This window comes from Hevea brasiliensis, chromosome 7, assembly GCF_030052815.1.
Source record: "Hevea brasiliensis isolate MT/VB/25A 57/8 chromosome 7, ASM3005281v1, whole genome shotgun sequence".
Taxonomy (NCBI): Eukaryota; Viridiplantae; Streptophyta; class Magnoliopsida; order Malpighiales; family Euphorbiaceae; genus Hevea; species Hevea brasiliensis.
This window is the reverse complement of record NC_079499.1, coordinates 58,338,947-58,358,022: the sequence shown is the minus strand read 5'-3', so window position 1 is coordinate 58,358,022 and position 19,076 is coordinate 58,338,947. Positions and strand designations below refer to the sequence as shown.

Sequence of the window (19,076 nt, the reverse complement as noted above, 5' to 3'; positions counted from 1 at the left end):
CATCAGCGTAATGAAAAGGTTAGTTCTAATCAGGACTCAAGAGGAGTCATTTGTTATTATTGCCATGAGCCTGGCCATACAAAATATAATTGTCCGCAACTTCAGAAGAAAAATCAGCGATCACAGATGGCAAATATGGCAGTAGAGGATTTTACAGTATCTTCCTCTGAGAAAACTATTTTGGTATCTGCAGAGGATTTTGCATGATTTTCCCGATGTCGGGCATCTCTAAAGCCTACCAGTTCTCCTGTCACTGCGATCGCTGAGTCAGGTAAATCCACTACATGCCTTGTGTGTTCCTCATCCAAATGGGTTATTAATTCTGGTGCGACAGATCACATGACAAGTAATTCTAGTCTTCTATCTGCTTTTCAGTCTAATCTCACTTCCTCTACGGTTACTTTAGCTGATGGTTCTACTTCTTGTGTCATGGGTTCTGGTACTGCGAATCTGACTTCGTCAATTTCTTTGTCATCTGTTTTGTGTCTACCAAAATTCTCTTTTAATCTACTTTCTGTTAGTAAACTTACTTGTACCTTAAATTGTTCTGTTTCTTTTTTTTCTGACCAGTGTTTGTTTTAGGATCTTACGACGAAGCAGATTATTGGTAGAGGAAGTGAGTCAGGTAGTCTCTACATTCTGAAAAATCATATACCGCGATCGCTTGTTTGCTCCAGTATCTTAACACCTCTTGAAGCTCATTGTAGATTGGTCCATCCTTCTTTGTCTACCATTAAGAAGCTGTGTCCTCAGTTTTAGTCTTTATCAGTATTAGAATGTGAGTCGTGTCAGTTTGCAAAAAATCATCGTTTGCCTTCTATGTCTAAGTCAATAAACGGGCTTCATCCCCTTTTGAGTTAGTTCATTCTGATGTTTGGGGTCCTTGTTCTATTACTTCTAAAACTGGATTTTGTTATTTTGTTACTTTTGTTGATGATTACTCTCGTGTTACCTGATTATATTTAATAAAGAATCGTTATGAGTTATTTTCTATCTTTTGTGTCTTTTATAATGAAATCAAAACTCAATTTAATATTTCTGTGTGTATATTAAGAAGTGACAATGCCAAAGAATACTTTTCAGCACAATTTCAGTCTTATATGACACAAAATGATATTTTTCATCAGTCTTCCTGTGTGGATATCCCATCCCAAAATGACGTGGCCGAAAGAAAAAATCGGCATATTCTTGAGATAACTCGTGCTCTTCTTTTTCAGATGACAGTTCCTAAACACTTTTGGGCGGATGCAGTTTCTACGGCATGTTTTTTGATCAATCGTATGCCGTCTTCTGTCCTTAATGGGAATATTCCTTATACTGCTTTGTTTCCTATAAAATCTTTGTTTCCTGTTGAACCCCGTATTTTTAGTTATTCATGTTTTGTGCGTGATGTTCGTCCACAAGTTACTAAATTAGATTCAAAGTCTCTCAAATGTGTCTTCCTTGGGTACTCCCTGCTGCAAAAAGGGTACCGCTGTTTCTCTCCTACTATTAATCGTTATCTTGTTTCTGCAGATGTCACATTTTTTGAGTCCACTCCATTTTTTCCTCAATCATCTGTGTATGAGAGTTAGGGGGAGGAGGATGATCTCTTAATATATACTGTCCAACCAATGTCTAGTCCTCTCCCACAGCCTGTTCCTTCTGTCTCTAGACCTACTCGACCTCCAGTTGTTCATGTTTATTCCAGGAGATTGGAGATTCCTGACTCAGATCCTCCACTAGCTACTTCGTTGGGAGATCATGTACCTCATACTGATCATAATTCTGATATAGACTTACCCATTGCTAGGTTAAAAGCACGCCTTGCAGCAAAAGGGTATGCTCAGACATATGGGGTTGATTACTCTGACACTTTTTCTTCTGTAGCTAAACTTACTTCTGTTCGCTTTTTTATCTCTTTAGCAGCTACATATGATTGGCCCCTGCACCAATTGGATATCAAGAATGCTTTCCTTCATGGTGATCTTCAGGAGAAGGTGTATATGGAGCAACCACCTGGGTTTGTTGCTCAGGGGGAGTTCGGTAAAGTTTATAGGCTTCGGAAGTCTTTTTACGGCTTGAAACAAAGTCCTCGGGCCTGGTTTGGGAGATTCAGTGAAGCGGTACAGGAATTTGGTATGTAAAAGAGTAAGTGTGATCACTCAGTAGGTTTCGGAAGTCTCTTTAAGGCTTGAAACAAAGTCCTAGGGCCTGGTTTGGGAGATTCAGTGAAGCAGTACAGGAATTTGGTATGCAAAAGAGTAAGTGTAATCACTCAGTATTTTATAGGCAATCTGAGTCTGGTCTAATTCTCCTGGTAGTCTATGTGGATGACATTGTCATCGCTGGGAGTGATTCTGCAGGTATTTCATCTTTTAAAACCTTCCTCCAAACCCAGTTTCAGACCAAAGACTTGGGATTGTTAAAGTATTTCTTGGGTATTGAAGTTATGAGAAGTAAGAAGGGTATTTTCTTGTCTCAAAGAAAATGTCCTCGATTTATTGACAGAGACAGGAAAATTAGGTGCTAAGCCTTGTAGTGCACTAATGACTCTAAATTTACAACTGTTAGCAGAGGATAGTGAGTTGTTTGAGGATCCAGCGAGATACAAGAGATTGGTAGGAAAATTAAACTACCTTACAATCACTCATCCTGACATTGCTTATGCCGTTAGTGTGGTAAGTCAGTTTATGTCTTCCCCAACTGTTACTCATTGGGAAGCCTTGGGACAAATCTTGTGTTATCTGAAGGGCGCTCCAGGAAGAGGTTTGTTATATGGTAATCATGAGCATTTGAATGTTGAATATTTTTCAGATGCCGACTGGGCTGGATCTAAGGTTGATAGGAGGTCAACTATTGGATATTGCGTTTTTGTTGAAAGAAATTTGGTGGCTTGGAGAAGCAAGAAGCAGAGTGTAGTTTCTCGATCTAGTGCTGAATCCGAATACAGAGCCATGGCACAATCAATATGTGAGGTAGTGTAGATACTTCAATTACTAGATGAGACAGGTTTTAAGACCTCCCTGCCTGTGAAATTGTGGTGTGATAATCAAGCTGCTCTCCATATTGCTTCTAATCCAGTGTTTCATGAGCGGACCAAACATATTGAGATTGATTGTCACTTTTTTCGTGAAAAAATTCAACAACAGATCATCTCAACAAGAGAAATCAAAACTGGAGAGCAGTTAGGAGATATTTTCACAAAAGCTCTGAATGGAGCTAGGATTGACTATATTTGTAACAAGTTGGGCATGATTAACATCTATGCTCCAACTTGAGGGGGAGTGTTATGGAAAGTCAATCACTATATTATTTCTCTGTATATTCTGTATTCTATATTCCTATTTAGGATTTCTTATTTAGGATTTGTTCCTAATTAGTAGAACACAATTATAGGAATCAATTGTATATATATACCCATATACAGATTAATTGAAATTAAGGAGAATCATATCTTTCTACAATAACACTTTTGCAGTTTTGCTGCACAAATTTCCATTGCAATCATCCCTCGACAAGGAATTTATTTTATTCCTCTGTCTTCTCCAGATCTCAAACTCATTCTTCTTGAGTATCATATGATTACATGATCTCAACTCAAATATACTACCACTAAGATTCCAAAACTTCTCTTCTTCATAAACTTCCGTGTCTTCTTCTTTAATCAAAACATTCTCAGCAAGAGGAACAACCTTTTTGTTTCCAAAAATTTTGACAATTCTAGGGCCAAGAAGCATACCTTTTAACTCTTCAATATTCTTAAAAGCACTATTGATACCCATGTCATCTTGAATCCCAAATGATTCCTCTTCAAGGCACCCATTTCTTATGGAAGAATTCAGGTTGAGGATAGGATTTTGATCATTATTACCATCTGATTGACTATTGAAATGCTTAAGAGATCCTGAAATTTTCTCTTCAAATTTTATTCATCTTCATCCTTAATCCAAGAATCAGTATTAAATGCTTCATGGGCCAGGCTAAACACTCCAAGTGTAATGCTTTGAACACTTGATTCCATGACAGAATCAGGACTTCCCTGAAGATTCAAAGTTTTCTTTGGAATTGGTAAGGAATTCTTACCTGTCACTCCATTGAAATCAGAATTGATGATTTCTTTCCCTTTTCCCCAAAAAACCCTAACATCAGGGTTTCCGATCTTCTCCCCTCATTTGAACTGCTGCTCCGCTTATTCCTTTCCACCACATGAGTGATCATCATTTGTCGCAAGTCCTCCAAAATGGCATTATTTATTAAAGAAGTCTTGTTTAATTCCTCCTTCATCCTTTTCTTGAAATCATTCAATTCCTTGGCATTCCTCTGAGTTGCTTCCTACAAATTCTTCATTTGTTCCTCCAATTCTGCAATCCACACCATCTCTGGGCCTATCGCAACATCATGGTGCAACCCCTAAGGAAAAATTACGCACTGATTTCTTGGATGCAAAGCTCTGATACCAATGTTAGGTAGTAGCCCTAACAATAGATATTCCAGAGAAGAAAATAGAAGAAATAATAGAATAGAAGAGAGAGAGAGAGAGAGAGAGAGAGAGAGAGAGAGAGAGAAGAGAATTTTAGAGAGAAGATTGAGAATTTTATTGATTAGAATTTTGAATGCCTAATACAAGTATTTCAACTCCCTTTTATAACAGATTCCCCTCCAATTCCCTAATAACTGCTCTTAACAACTAATAGCTGTTACCACTCATAGTTTCCCTCTAAACAATGGACCGAACAAACTTTCTCTCCACAATTCTAATCTGCTCTACTAGCCCAATTACATATTCCTTTCCTTATTTCTATATTTTGTCCTTCTCTACGTAACAATATGCCTTTTAGTGACGCAAAACTGTATTTTTCAAGGATGGGACAAAGGAAAAATGAAAGAGAAGTGGAAACAATCATTATAAGAATTTAATTAATGGTTTGGAGCTTGCAAAATTTTTTGGATTTTATGGCTAAATATGTGTCGGGTAGGATTGAGTCTTACAGGGACACTGAAAGTCAGTAATTTTTAAGTGCCAAAAAGACTTCTTGTGATATCTTCTATTGACTTCAAGTTGAGCACCTTTGTCCATCTTGTAAACATGTCATTGTCATAACAGATGATGCATTTTGCACAAAAAATATCTAGGGATAGAAATGCTGTTATTTTTTTGGGGAAAATAAAAGGTGATGGCAAATAGGGATGAACATTCATGTTCTTGTCCTTCTTACTTTGTCATTTTTATTTCTTTATGAAATTCATTTTTATTTCTTTATGAAATTTTATCCATGCCATATTATATATATATTTTTCTATTTAACGTCTCATCTTTGAAGATTGTTTATGCTATTGATACTTTTTGTCTCCTTATTTTTTTTGAGGAATGCATAGTGCTAAACTGTAATCATATTTTAAAAAGAATAATTCTACTCCATTCAGGGAACTACAGAGCAATAATCTGTCGGGTCCACTACCTGATTATCTCAGCAATATGGTACACCTAGAAAATCTGAATCTTGCAAATAATAAATTCAATGGTTCTATACCTGTTACTTGGGGCCAGCTGTCCAACTTAAAGCATTTGTAAGTCTTCATTTTATAATACAGGAACAGTCTTGGTTATTGTTTTCATGTGCATAAACGAACATAATCATATTTACTATAAAAGTTATTTAGACCCTAACTTCTTTTTGTTTTCTGATTCTCAATCATTTTGGTGAATTTTGTTATTGTTTCTTCCAAGGAATTCTATATTTTGAGGTTTGATGTGGCTTTTGGATCGGACTGTTCCTGTGGATCCCACAATGTTCATGTATGAGATTTGGTGTTAGGAGTTGTTAAGAATAGGAGAAATTCTATATTTTTTTTATTCATGAAAGTCTTTGATCAATGCACTCATATACAAGAGATTCCTAATCTATTTAGGAATACAAATCAAATCCCTAAAAATATGTTATACAATTACTATACAATTAGGATTGCATATAATTATCAAATTTTAGGGGAATTAAACTTATGAGCCATACTATAAAATTGTGAAATTGTGGGAGAGAGTTGTGGAACATCGACTACGTCATGACACTTCTATCTCTCCCAATCAATTTGGCTTCATGTGCGGTCGCTCAACTATGGAAGCGATCTTTCTCATTAGAAGCTTGATGGATAAATATAGAGATTTGAATAAAGATCTACATATGGTTTTTATCGATTTGGATAAGGCGTATGATAGTGTTCCAAGAGATGTCTTATGGAGAGTGTTGGAACAAAAGATGATATCTATTAGGTACATACAAGTGTTGAAATATATGTATGAAAGAGCAACTACTATTGTGTGCACAGCGGGAGGGGACACAAGAGATTTTCCTATCTCAGTTGGATTGCACTAAGGTTTAGCTGTGAGTCCTTACCTTTTTTGTCACACCCTACTCCTCTATAAGATGTAACATGATCCCGTAGTATACCTAATGAATTACCGTACTTCTCCTACCGATAATCCATTAAATATACTACAAGGGACTCTAAAACAATTTTCGGGAAATTTAAGTCATAGATTAAAATCTGGTGTTATAAAATTTTTTTTTCAAAATTTTGGCAAAGTGCCGGCTGTATTTTGAGAAAACAGTTCTTCAATCCTGCAAAAGAAAATGCTTCCAATATGTTTTCTCAAATACAACTCCAATAAACTTTATTTCAATTCACAATTCAATTCTCAATAAACAATCAATTCATTTTCAAACTAATCTCATCATGAAGAAATATTTCATTGATTATAAGACTCAAAATTTATATTACAAAACTATTCAAGTAAATGAAATATCAAATTTACATTTACAATAATTTACATTTAATTACATACCAAAATATTTTACAAGAGTTTTTATACAACTGCTCAAATAATTTACATACATATTATTACATGCATACATCAAAACCTATGTACATGGGTATACCTATGATATACCTGGAGCTGATTTGAATGTGTCTTCAAAGAAACTTACTCACTGCTCTATGCTCTTTTTACCTGCGACAGCATACAAAGCTATAGCTGAGTGGTGAACTCAGTGGTGCACAACTATAATTTAAAACACAGTACAATATACATTGACAAAATTTACAGTAAATAATTTGGAAATCTGAATACTCATCAAATTCTAAAACTCAAAATATTCATTGCCAATAATGTGAATCATTTGTATAAAATGATTTCGATCATGAAATTCAATTTATCAAATCATAACTAACCATTTAGATAATTCCAACAAAATTAATTATACATAAATCATAATTGAAATCACAATTCTTTACCATTCAAAAGCCATTATATATCTCAAAAACCATTCTGTATCTCAAAAATCATTTTTTATCTCACTAACTATGCAAGACTAACCCGAAATGGCCATATTCAATGTGATTCTAACTCCCTATGGTCGGGGAGGTCGAATCAGATTCTAACTCTCTATGGTCGGGGAGGTCGAATCATCGTGCACAGTACCATCACAATAATGAATCTTCCGCAAGGGCCATAACGATAAAAAAAACTTAGATTTAACCTCAAATCAGAGGAAAATCTAAGCCTGTGCACGTACCATGGTAATCAAAACACAAATAACTCCATTGTCTTCTCAACAAATGAGAGAGACGGGTAATAACCTAGTCAAGAATCTATAGTGAGATATAAAACAATATCACAATCCTTTTAGTGAGCATAAATCACAATATAATTCGATTCAAATTCAATTCCAATATCCAATAATTTTTATGCTCATCACAATTCAAATCATAAATTTGCATTTTCCATGAAAATTACCATCACAATTCAAAACATGTTCTATCACAATTTTCTAAAACATAATTTATTCAATCCATAACAATGCTTAATACTTGTGGAAATACCATTTCACAAAGCTAAATTCATACATACTATAACAATTTTCAATAATCATTGAATTAAATCCAATGCTTGTTAAACATAATACATAAGAAAAATATGTCATTTAATCATATGAAATATTCAAACAAAATTAGTTAAAAACTAGTTGTGCACAAACCTCTGATAACTGTCTCTTGGCTCTGACTCAGTGTTTCCTTCCTCTTCCCTGAGTCTTTGCTAACTGAGAAACACAATTTGAAATGTTTCAGTACTCATTTAAACTGTCTCTAAGAATAAGGTTCAATAATTAATTTATCAAATTCTATTATTTCCTTAGTCAACCTAATATGTCGATCCTCGATGCGTTCTAGGTAAATTCGGTTTTAATGTTACTAATATGTCACATTCAATAGTCTTTTAGGGTTGGTACATGTTACCAAATTCATTTCCATGTATCTTGCATTTTCTTGCAATTTGCTGGATTCCGTGATACTAGTTTGACCTAGCCGGACGACCTAGTTCTCTCGGTTTTTGGGTTTCGGTCAAAACTACAAACTTGTAGATCTATGTCTTATTGCACGCGGGGCAAAATTTCAGGTCATTCTGAGTTATGTAGACCAAGTTATGGTCATTTTACTATTGCTGGTCAAATTGCATCAAAATTGGTCACTTTAGGTCATTTTAGGTCAATTTTGGTTCGGCCAGTTTTTGGACCCGAACTTGTGCAAGCTGTTTGACTTGCTTATGTTTATTTCTAGGCTTTGGTGTCTTCATAAGACTTGTAGATATATGTCTTAACTATTCATGGTCAAAATTTCAGGTCAATTGGACCTGTTTTGAGTAAGTTATGGCCTAAACACTAACTGCTGCTCAATTGGTAAAATTTCAGGCCTTTATTGCACTTAATCCGGATTTGGTCATTTTTCAAGCTACCTTGCAAGCAGAATTTTGGCAAGCTTTCTTCATGAAAGTTGGCATATTTCGTGCCTAGTTTCACCTCCAATTGGTCTCATACCAATTGGAGCCACACACTTAAAGTTCTAGGCCTAAAACTCAAACTGTCTTATTGCATTTCCTTTATACACATCAAAGATCACTTTTAACACTTACCAAACTCAACATTCAAGCCAATTCTGGTTTGTACCATAGCCTAAACATAGTTCACAACATATCATAGGTCATTTTGGCAGCTTACAATTACATTCAACATACACCATAAAGTGAAAAATTTATCAAACTCATTTACAACAATTCAATCACCTAACCATAACACTTTTACATGTCCAACTTCACACCATCACACACATACCCAAACTGCCATAACAACCAACACAATTCAACATTAATATTCCATAATCCAAACATGAAATAACATCCTTATGATTCACAAAACCAGGCTGCCATTTCATGCATTACATTCCCATAGTTTCCAAGCATTCAAATTTCAATACACATTCACATATACTAAGTATACATCACCCAAATGATTTCCTACACACGTAAACATTTAATCAATGCTTTCATCCACCATTTACAAGCAAAAATAAACTATCTTCAAGGTGTTTCCATGGCTGCCAAAAATAGACATTCCCATTCAACATCAAATCTCAAAAATTTCTCTATAAATCAAACACCCATAACATCCTTACAAACTTTAATGAAGCAATAACCCAAAAATACAAGCTTACCACTTTGGAAATTCTTTAAAACCTCTCCAAAACTTGGTCTTCTTGCTGCCTATCTACTGCCCATGGTGTGAGGATTAACTTTAATGAAGGAAGGTGCAATGAAGGAAGCTTAAATTAAGCTTGCATGAAGCTTTCAAGTGGACGTCAATGGTGGATCTTCTTGGGAGCAATTTGGCTGGTTCTTGGAGAAGTGAGGAAGAAGATAATCTGTTGTCCAAATGAAGTGGTAGTGGTACACTTTGATGAATTAGTGGAGCACTATGTCAAAATAAATTATTAGTTTAATCCAAGATTTCATTTTCCCACATTAAGCTTCCCATTTTTGCTATTTACATTAGGTACCACTAATTTAATTTTTCATGACATTTTCCAAGTGTAATATCATGTATTTTTAATGGAAATTTATGTCAAAAGACAACTCGGGGTGTCAAATGACCACAATGCCCCTGTTCGGGTTGCATTCCTAATTTTTCGGTAACACTGGGTTTTGTCCGTTTTTCGATTTCTCACTTTTCTTTGTTCTAATTAATTAATTTTTCTTTGATATTTCTAATGGCATTTATGCTTCAATAAGTGTCTATTTAAGTCCTAAAAATATTTTCTAGGGTTCCCCGCGGTCCAGGGCTAGTCAACGGTCCACGCCGTGACTTCCCGGTGCGGTCTCCCATCGCTAGGGTTCTCGGTTCGCTTAACTTGGTTACATTTCTTTGCTATTATTTTTCCTTTATTTTTCTTGTATTTTCTTTTCTTGTATTTCATTATTTTATGTCTCTTCACTCATATCGAAGTGTAGTTCTAGGCATCCTAGCTGTCCGGACAACACTGGTCACTGGAACAGTAGAACATACTACCGAACATGGGGGTGTTACATTATATTAGTTCTAGATGAATTGACGAAACATATACAAGAGAGTATCCCTTAGTATATGATGTTTGCGGATGATATAGCTCTGATAGATGAGATGCGAGAAGGATTCAATAGAAAGTTAGAGCTTTGGAGAAGTACTCTAGAGTCAAAGAGTTTTAAGTTAAGTAGAATGAAGACAGAATACATGCATTGCAAGTTCAGTGAAGACTGAACTGGTTATAGGGAAGGAGTTAGTTTGGATGGAGTAGTATTGCCCCAAAGTAATCACTTTAAATATTTCGGTTGAATCCTTCAAGTAGATGGGGGATGTGAGGAGGATGTTAGTCATAGGATTAAAGCTGGACGGTTGAAGTGGATACGTGCGACTGGAGTTTTATGTGATCGCAAGATTCCTAATAAGTTGAAAGTAAAATTTTAGTGTACGGCCAGACGACCAGCCTACTATCTCCTGAAATAGTAGGTTGGGGAGATTGGGCTTATGTTTCCCCTATTTCGTTAGTGATTTTTCCTTCCGACAATGCTGCTGTAATATTTTCCAATCTACTCAACCTCTGCTCTTGGTCCAATCGCATATTGTCTTGGCTCATTTAGTAGCGGTTATGGCTTCTTCCAAATTAGTATTACTCTTCTCTACCTGATCCACTCTTTCCTCCATTCTTATTTTGGTCATATGGATTCGGCAGGTCAAACCAATTTATAGAGAAAGGAGTAAACATAAACAAAATAAGAAAATAAGAAACTGGAATTTATTGTATTAATTCAGCAAACTTTTTATAGAACAAGGATTGCAATCAATAAAACAATCCGGCTTCTATGGAAATTCTTAAAGACAATAGGAAAGAAGAAAACGATAAATGACTGGAACCAGCCCTAGGATAGATATCCTGTGTGGAGAAAACAATTTTATCCTGACAAATTTAGGAAACCAAAAGATGCCCATTCCTTCTTTTCCCACCTCCTTAAATTCTAGAGTTGATTCTTCTGTTATAACCAAAGTTTTAATTAATAATTTTATTAAAAAAATAATAAAATAATGTAGTTATAATTAGTAGTTTGATATGTTTTATATTAGTTTTAGATGAATTGACGAAACATATACAAGAGAGTATCCCTTGGTGCATGATGTTTGCGGATGATAGAGTTCTGATAGATGAGACGCTATAAGGAGTCAATAGAAAGCTAAAGTTTTAGAGAAGTAATCTAGAGTCAAAGGGTTTTAAGTTAAGTAGAACGAAAACAGAATACATGCATTGCAAGTTCAGTGAAGGCCGAACTGGTGATAGGGAAGGAGTTAGTTTGGATGGAGTGACACTGTCCCAAAATAATCACTTTAAATATCTCGGCTCAGTCCTTCAAGTAGATGTGGGATGTGAAGAGGATGTTAGTCATAGGATTAAAGCCGGATGGTTGAAGTGGAGACGTGCCACGAGAGTTTTATGTGATCGCAACATTCCCAATTAGTTGAAAGGAAAATTTTACCGTACAGCCATACGGCCGGCCATGTTATATGGTAGTGAGTGTTGGGCACTGAAGGAGTCGTATATGTCTAAGATAAGATTTGCGGAGATGAGAATGTTAAGGTAGATGAGTGGCCATACTAGACTAGATAAAGTCTGTAACGAGAGTATTAGGGAAAAGGTAGGAGTAGTGCCAATAGAAGATAAGTTGAGAGAAGGAAGATTGAGGTGGCTTGGTCATGTGAAGTGTAGACATACGGAGGCTCTACTTAGACAAGTAGAGTACATTAGGTTAGATGATAGAAAGAAAAGAAGGAGTAGACCTAAACTGACCTGGAGGAGAGTAGTACAACATGGCCTAAAAGTATTACATATTTCCGATGATTTAACCCAAAATCGTTTAGAATGGAGAAAGAGAATCTATATAGCCGATCCCAAATTTTTGGGATAAAGGCTTAGTTGAGTTGAGTATATGTTTTATAAATAATAATTAAAATAAATTTACTTAAATTTTAATATGTAAATAGTTATTTAAAAATAATATAAAATTTTTAATTGAAATTTTAAATGATGATATTTGACAATAAAGATGTTTGGAATAAAATTTATATATTGTTAAATTGATCTATATCAATAAAAATTAATGTTAATATGTTAATATATTATAGAAGAATAAAAAAGAATAATTAACATAAAAAATAATGATGTTACTAATAATATAATTTAACCATTAATTATTTAAAAAGGAAGTTAGAAAAAAAAAAACCTTAATTTTTTGTAATTGTATTAAGGTAATAATTGTTAAATTTCTATTGAATTGTTAAATTTCTATTAATATTTAATACTATATATATAAATTAGGGAAAGTAAAGCGATAAAGAGTGTGTAGTTGAATTGGTAAAGGCTTTCAATTGTCAAGCTTGTATCCAGGGATCGAGTCCCATGTCCTGTACGCCTTTTCTTTTCTTTTTTTTTTTAATAAGAAATCAAACCAATTGATTTGATCAATAACCCGACCAACCTGTTTAAACCTGACTGGGTTCACTGGTTATTGGCTGGTTCAGTCCAGTTCAAAGTGGGTTTATGCAAACCCAGGGTTTGTGAAACCTATTAGATCAGCTGGTCTGATCCTGTTTTCAAAACCATGGTTATATCCAACTTGGCCACATGTCCTTTTCCCTTTTATTCTCTACAGCAGTTAATTCCAATCACACAGCCTCAAGCAAGATTCCTCTTCCTTTGCCTTGTCCTTCAATTCTTATAGAATAACCCTTGAAAGGTCTTGGGCCCTTCTCAACTGTATCAGGTAGAGTGAGTAATGCAGAATAGGAAGTTTATTTTATTTAGGAATTTTAATTATTATAGAATTAAGAAATTTTGAAGAGGTTTTATTGTTTAGGAATTTATTATAAATAGGTTTATTATTTTTTAATTTATCTTATTTAGTATTCCTAATTAGAGTTGAATTAGGATATCTATTCCTAATTTGAATAGGGTTGTAAGCAGTGTTATTAAAGGCGCTCTGAGGCGCCAGGCGAGGCGAGGCGACCCTCTAGCTCCTCGCCAGGCTCCGCATGGCCTGGGTTGCATGAGGCGACCGCATGGGAGAGAGAGGCGCAGGGCGTGAGGCGAGGGAGGCGACGCCTCTATCACATAATGCTTTTTTTATTTTATTTTATTTTATTCATTCTTTAAACTGCAAGAGTTAAAACCCCTAAAGAGGAGACTCTAATTTCAACCCATGACTCTACGGCTGCTTGAAAAAGGGAAAGAAGAACAACCCAAGGAGTAAGGTCTGTCTCTCTCTCTCATCCTTCCTCTCTTCCTCTCCACTGCTTCTTCCTTCCTCTCTCTCCTCTCCTCTCTTCTTCAATTCTTCCCTTCTCTCAAGTCTTTGGCAACACCCATGTTTTTCTTCTTTTCTTTTTAACTTTTTTTTTCTCCTCTACTCCTTTTCTCTTCTTCTATTCTTTCTTCTCTCACAGTCACGCCGTTTTTAATCAATCTGCAGCACTTATTTTCTTGCGTTATTTCTCCCTTTTTACTTTTTTTTTCTTCTCTTCTCTCCTGCTCTTTTCTTCTATGCTTTCTTCTCTCATACTCACGCCATTTTTAATCCAATTGCAATACTTATTTTCCTGCGTTCTTTCTCCCTTTTTACTTTTTTTTTTTCTCCTCTCCTCCTTCTCTCTTCTTCTATGCTCTCTTCTCTCATACTCACGCCATTTTTAATCCAACTGCAACACTTATTTTCCTGTGTTCTTTTTTCCTTTTAACTTTTTTTTTTTTCTCTTCTCTCCTCCTCCTCTCTTCTTCTATGCTTTCTTCTCTCACAGTCATGCCATTTTTAATTACCTAGCAGCCACTTTTTTTTTTCTATTTTAATTTATTGTTTAATTTTTTATTATATGGGCATTGTGATATGTATTTTTAGATGGATATTGTCAATTTTGATATGCTTTTTATTAAATGAGTATTGTGATATGTTAGATTGAGGTGTGTATTTGCAAATGATTATTTAATTTTGAAATTAGGTCCTATTAATTGGAGACTTGGAGCATGAGTAATTGTCAATTGTGATAAGTTTTTTTATTAAATGGTTATTGTAATATGTTAGATTGAGGTGTGTTATGTATCTGCAAATGGTTACTTATTTTTAAATAGTTAATGTTCTATTAATTGGAGGTGTGATATGCTTTTTAATATGCTTTTTTACTTCTTAAACTTGTTAAAAGTTATGAATTTTTATATTAAAAGTATGTGTATATATATATATATATATATATATATATATATATATATAATTTAGGCAATTTAGGTTATAGCGCCTTACTTCAAAAAGCCTCTCGCCTAAGGCCATAGGATTGCCTATCGCCTTAGTGTCGCTTTTCGCCTTAATAACACTGGTTGTAAGCTCCATTTTAGACTATGATTAGTATTGAGATTAAATTGAATTATTGAGAATTAGTTTTCTTTTCCAGGTATTGGTCCTTGATCTGTTCTTTGTTCTTTATTTATTCTACATCAATTTTAGTATCAGAGCCCAAAATCAATCCAAATTTCTTTAGTTTCTGCAAGCTTTCAAACCTTTGTTCTTGGCTGTTCTACATCAGTGAGATGATAAGCTAAGTTGTTGATTGAGCTGGGTGTTGACTGAAAAGACATGTAGCATGTAGAAAAATGGATGAGCAGGGCTCAAGAGTTGTTAGTTTTGGAGCGAAAGAGAAGTAGCTAGTTGGTTACAGACGATTCCATGAGTAGTTTCGATGTTAGAAGCAATTACTAGAGTATATACTTGTATAAAAAGGAATACCTGACAGGGACCTCATTCCAATTTCAATGACAATTTCAGACTTGTTTTTTCCATTTTCTTTTTCTATTCTTATCTTCTTCTTCTCTTTTTTGGCTCTTCCTTCAATTTCTCTTTTCTCAGTTCCTTTATTTCTTTATTCTGAGAGGCTCAAACTCTGTTTCTAGAGTTTCCATTAGACAGTTAATCAGGGGAATAAAATAGACAAGTAGAGCACATTATGTTAGAGGATAGAAAGAAAAAAAGGGGTGGACCTAAACTGACTTGGAAGAGACTAGTACAACATGACTTAGAAGCATTACACATTTTCGAGGATTTAACCTAAAATTGTTTAGAGTGGAGAAAGAGAATTCATATAGCCGACTCCAAATTATTTTTGGGATAAAGGCTGAGTTAAGTTGAGTATGACATCAAGTGCAAACCTTCTATCTGAAATAGTACTGGTTCAGTTAACTGTTATAGGATTGGTTCAACTTTTAAGAATGGATCATGACATCAACTGCATACTACTATCTGGATCAGCTCTTGTTCAATTAAAACTAATATAGGATTGACTCAACTTTTAAGGAGCCCTGGCTTCAATTTTCTAATTTTTGTATATGTATTTCTTAATTTCCATTTCTTGTTCCACCTTTGAGCTTGTGCGCTAGTTGACTGTTTCTATTACCTCTGCATCTCTTTATTTGGCAGGGATCTTTCAGCTAATGACTTGATTGGACGAGTACCACTTCAATTCTTTTCAGTTCCAGAGTTCAAGTAATTTTCACTTCTATTTATCTTTTTCAATTTCATAAGATTTCTTCATTTCTACTTTTCTTTTAACACCAGCTAGAGTCTTCTTTTTTACTTCAATTCCTTGATTGATATTTTTGGTATTATCAATATACCTACTTAAATTGCCAAACATTGAACAAATTTCTAATAATCATATAATTTAAAACTAGGGCTGCTTCTACTAGAACGGAGAAAGCATTGGCATTCTGCAATTTAAAGAGAATTCTCATACAGAATATTTTATTAATCCTCAGATAACTTGTACAAAGGGTCTGGCTGCATCTTGTATGTATAGGGAAATATCTCCTCCTTCCTGCTTTTGTTTTCACTCTGTGCAAGGTAACAAGACCTAGATTATCTTCCTACTTCCTAGAATTACAAAGTAGAGGAAATAAAGAAGAAATACTTGTTAAATAAAAACTAGCTTGTGGCAACTGATGAGTTCTATGATTGGCTTCCTTACTTGATACATTAAGTTTTAGTTGATCTACACAAAAAGGAAACATTGTTTTACGCTGATAATATTTTCTAATGGAAGAATGAGAATGCACTGTTGTTTGATCATCCATGCATATGAAGATTTTTTATTTTTAATTTTTAATTTTTTGAACTAGCATTGTAAATGATCAGGTTTTGTGGGTAATTTATTGTTTCATGCCTCTTTATCCCTGCTAATCGTGCTGAAATCATTGTAAGAATGTGACGTAAGTAGATGTTGACCTGCCATTGATGTTTCTTGTGTAGAAATTGTCTTGTTCTTTGACTAGCTGAACGGTTGTAAGAACTCTTTTGCTGCTAGTGAATCTTAAAGGTCTTCAGTCATGACAAATGGTTAACCTCTGGGCATATTCCAAGTGGTGACAGCTAGGTTGAATTTAGTTGTCTTAGGTTCAATGCTTACCAAGCTTTAATGTAAAATGCTTTCAAGTTAGCAGGTTGTAACCCTGCCCCCCTCAACTCCTCCTTTCCCAGCCTGGGCAGGGAAAAAAAAGTAACAAAAGGAGAAAGTAAAAGTGGGAAAAGACGAGAGAGTAATGAAAAGCTAGTATGATAATCACATTTGAAGTTTAGTGAAATTCCTCGGGGCTTGTTTGGTTATGGAAAATTAGACCTGTCTTCCAGAAAAAATGATTGCAAGAAAAGTGGAAAATGGAAATTGTTGTTCAGTTGCAATAATTTGCAAGTGCAGAATTGGAATGAATTTTCACGTTTTCTAGCTAACTGCTTAACTTTAGAAAACATCTATAGATAGCTTTCCATATTTTCTTTGCACAAGGGAGGGATACAGCTAAATGGGAAGCACAGGTTTCCTTGTTTTCATTTTTGGGCATCACAGTGTTGGGCTCAAATTCCAGGAATAACAATTTCTCTCTTATCTCTCTCTTTTCTTATATTTTCTTTTTAGGTTCCTTTCATTTATTTTTATTTAAATGTATATTGTGGTAACAGTACTTTAGAAATTGTCATGCTAATTTTATTGGTTATGCTTTATAGTTTTCCTACTCAATAGTGGGGCAACAACAATCTTCCATTTGCTGAATAATTCCTTTCAGATGTTTTTATTCATGAATAAATATATATAAATATAGTTAGGATCAACTTACACATCCATAAGTTAATAGTATTTTACATGGTTCCTTAATTTTTTCTATGATTCATATTTTTGCATATTGGACATTAGGTTTACTATTCTAGTCATGTAGATCATGAATGCCAAATTTCAAGTCAATCAAGTAATAAAGAATTTTCATCTAAACAGCTCTTAAAATAGAATATTTTATTAAATGTAATTCAAAATCAAACTTTTGCGTCGTAGATGAAGTAATCATAGAAGTCCAAACATTAGCATTTACTTGGGGCAATTAGGCTCTGTTTGTTTAATCTGTAAAAAGTTGATATGACTTTGTTGAGATTAGAGAGAATTGAGAAGAATTTCTTGATGTATTTCACAGTGTTAAAATGATTCAAATTTATACACAAAGGCTATAGCCTTAATAGGAAAGAAGATAAAAGCTAATAAATACAAATATCCTTAATATCACTAATTTACATTATAATTTACAGTTAATGCACTAATTAAGGGATTTTAACACATTCTAATTTACAGCTAATGCACTAATTAAAGGATTCCAGCACTCCCCCTCAAGTTGTTTCATGTATGTTACACATGTATGTTAAAAAAAAGAAATAAAGTGCTAGACTGGTAGGTAGAGCAGCATGAAACCAAGCAACCAAGCGTGAACAGAGTAAAAGGAGCAGCAGACAAAAGAAGAAAAAAAAAAAAAAAAAAAAAATGGATTGCTGTTTCAGCCAAGCGTGAACAGAGAAAGAGAAGGATGAGCAGACAAAGAAGAAAAAAATTAAAATGAAAGAAAAGGATCGCAGGTTAAGAAGAAAAAAATTAAAATGAAAGAAAAAGGATCGCAGGTTTTAGCTTGCCCAAGATAGCATGAGAGTGAGAGGAGAAGAGAGTAAAAGAATAACAAAGGAGAGTTAGGGGAAAGAATGTGAAGATGAGAGAGAAAGAGAGAGAGAGAGGGAAAGGAAGAGTGGAAGACATGCCTGGTTGGTCGTCACTCTGCTCTATTCTCTTTGCAATCTCTGTTGGTGGGTAAGACTAGATACTTTTAGGGTTTCTTTTATTTTTTTATTGTTAAGAAAAAATTTTTAAAAAAAAAATCAAAGTTGTTTTTACTTTTATGAGGCAGTGCCTCATGTCCTCATCGCCTTTCAGCTCTGGGGCAGTTGCCACTTCGTAGCAACCTTGCCTCTGCCAGGCGAGTCACAGCAGCCTCGCCTTGCCCTGTGCCTGGCCCGGCGCCTTTTGTTGACTTTTACAACATTGAAATTATCACACACTCTTTTTCATGCCGAATTCCTAAATCACTTCATTGAACCTCCTAAACTAGGCTTGAGGACTCTGCTTCAACATCAAGCCATACAAAGATTTTCAATGTTTGCTAACTTTACCCAACTCCCCTTGAGCAACAAAACTTTTTGGTTGCTCCATTTAAACTTCTTCCTATCGATCCCAATCAAGAAAAACATTCTTAATGTCTAGCTGGTTTAAAGGCCAGCCATGTGATGCTGCCAAAGAAATCAATAGGCTTACTAATGCAAGTTTGTGCACAGGGGAGGAGGT

The 19,076-nt window shown here is 34.7% G+C and overlaps 1 protein-coding gene across 3 annotated transcripts in view; it reads left to right on the top strand.

The window, feature by feature from the left end:
* Positions 1-19,076, top strand: part of LOC110660402 (probable LRR receptor-like serine/threonine-protein kinase At5g63710) — a 42,479-nt gene that overhangs the window by 6,504 nt on the left and 16,899 nt on the right. For 2 of the 3 annotated variants that reach the window (XM_021818716.2, XM_021818715.2), the window contains exons 5-6: positions 5,407-5,550; positions 15,851-15,916. In XM_021818716.2, the coding sequence (XP_021674408.2) occupies positions 5,407-5,550; positions 15,851-15,916 (210 nt within the window). The remainder of the gene's footprint in view (positions 1-5,406; positions 5,551-15,850; positions 15,917-19,076) is intronic. The other variant, XM_021818718.2, reaches the window with a different exon arrangement.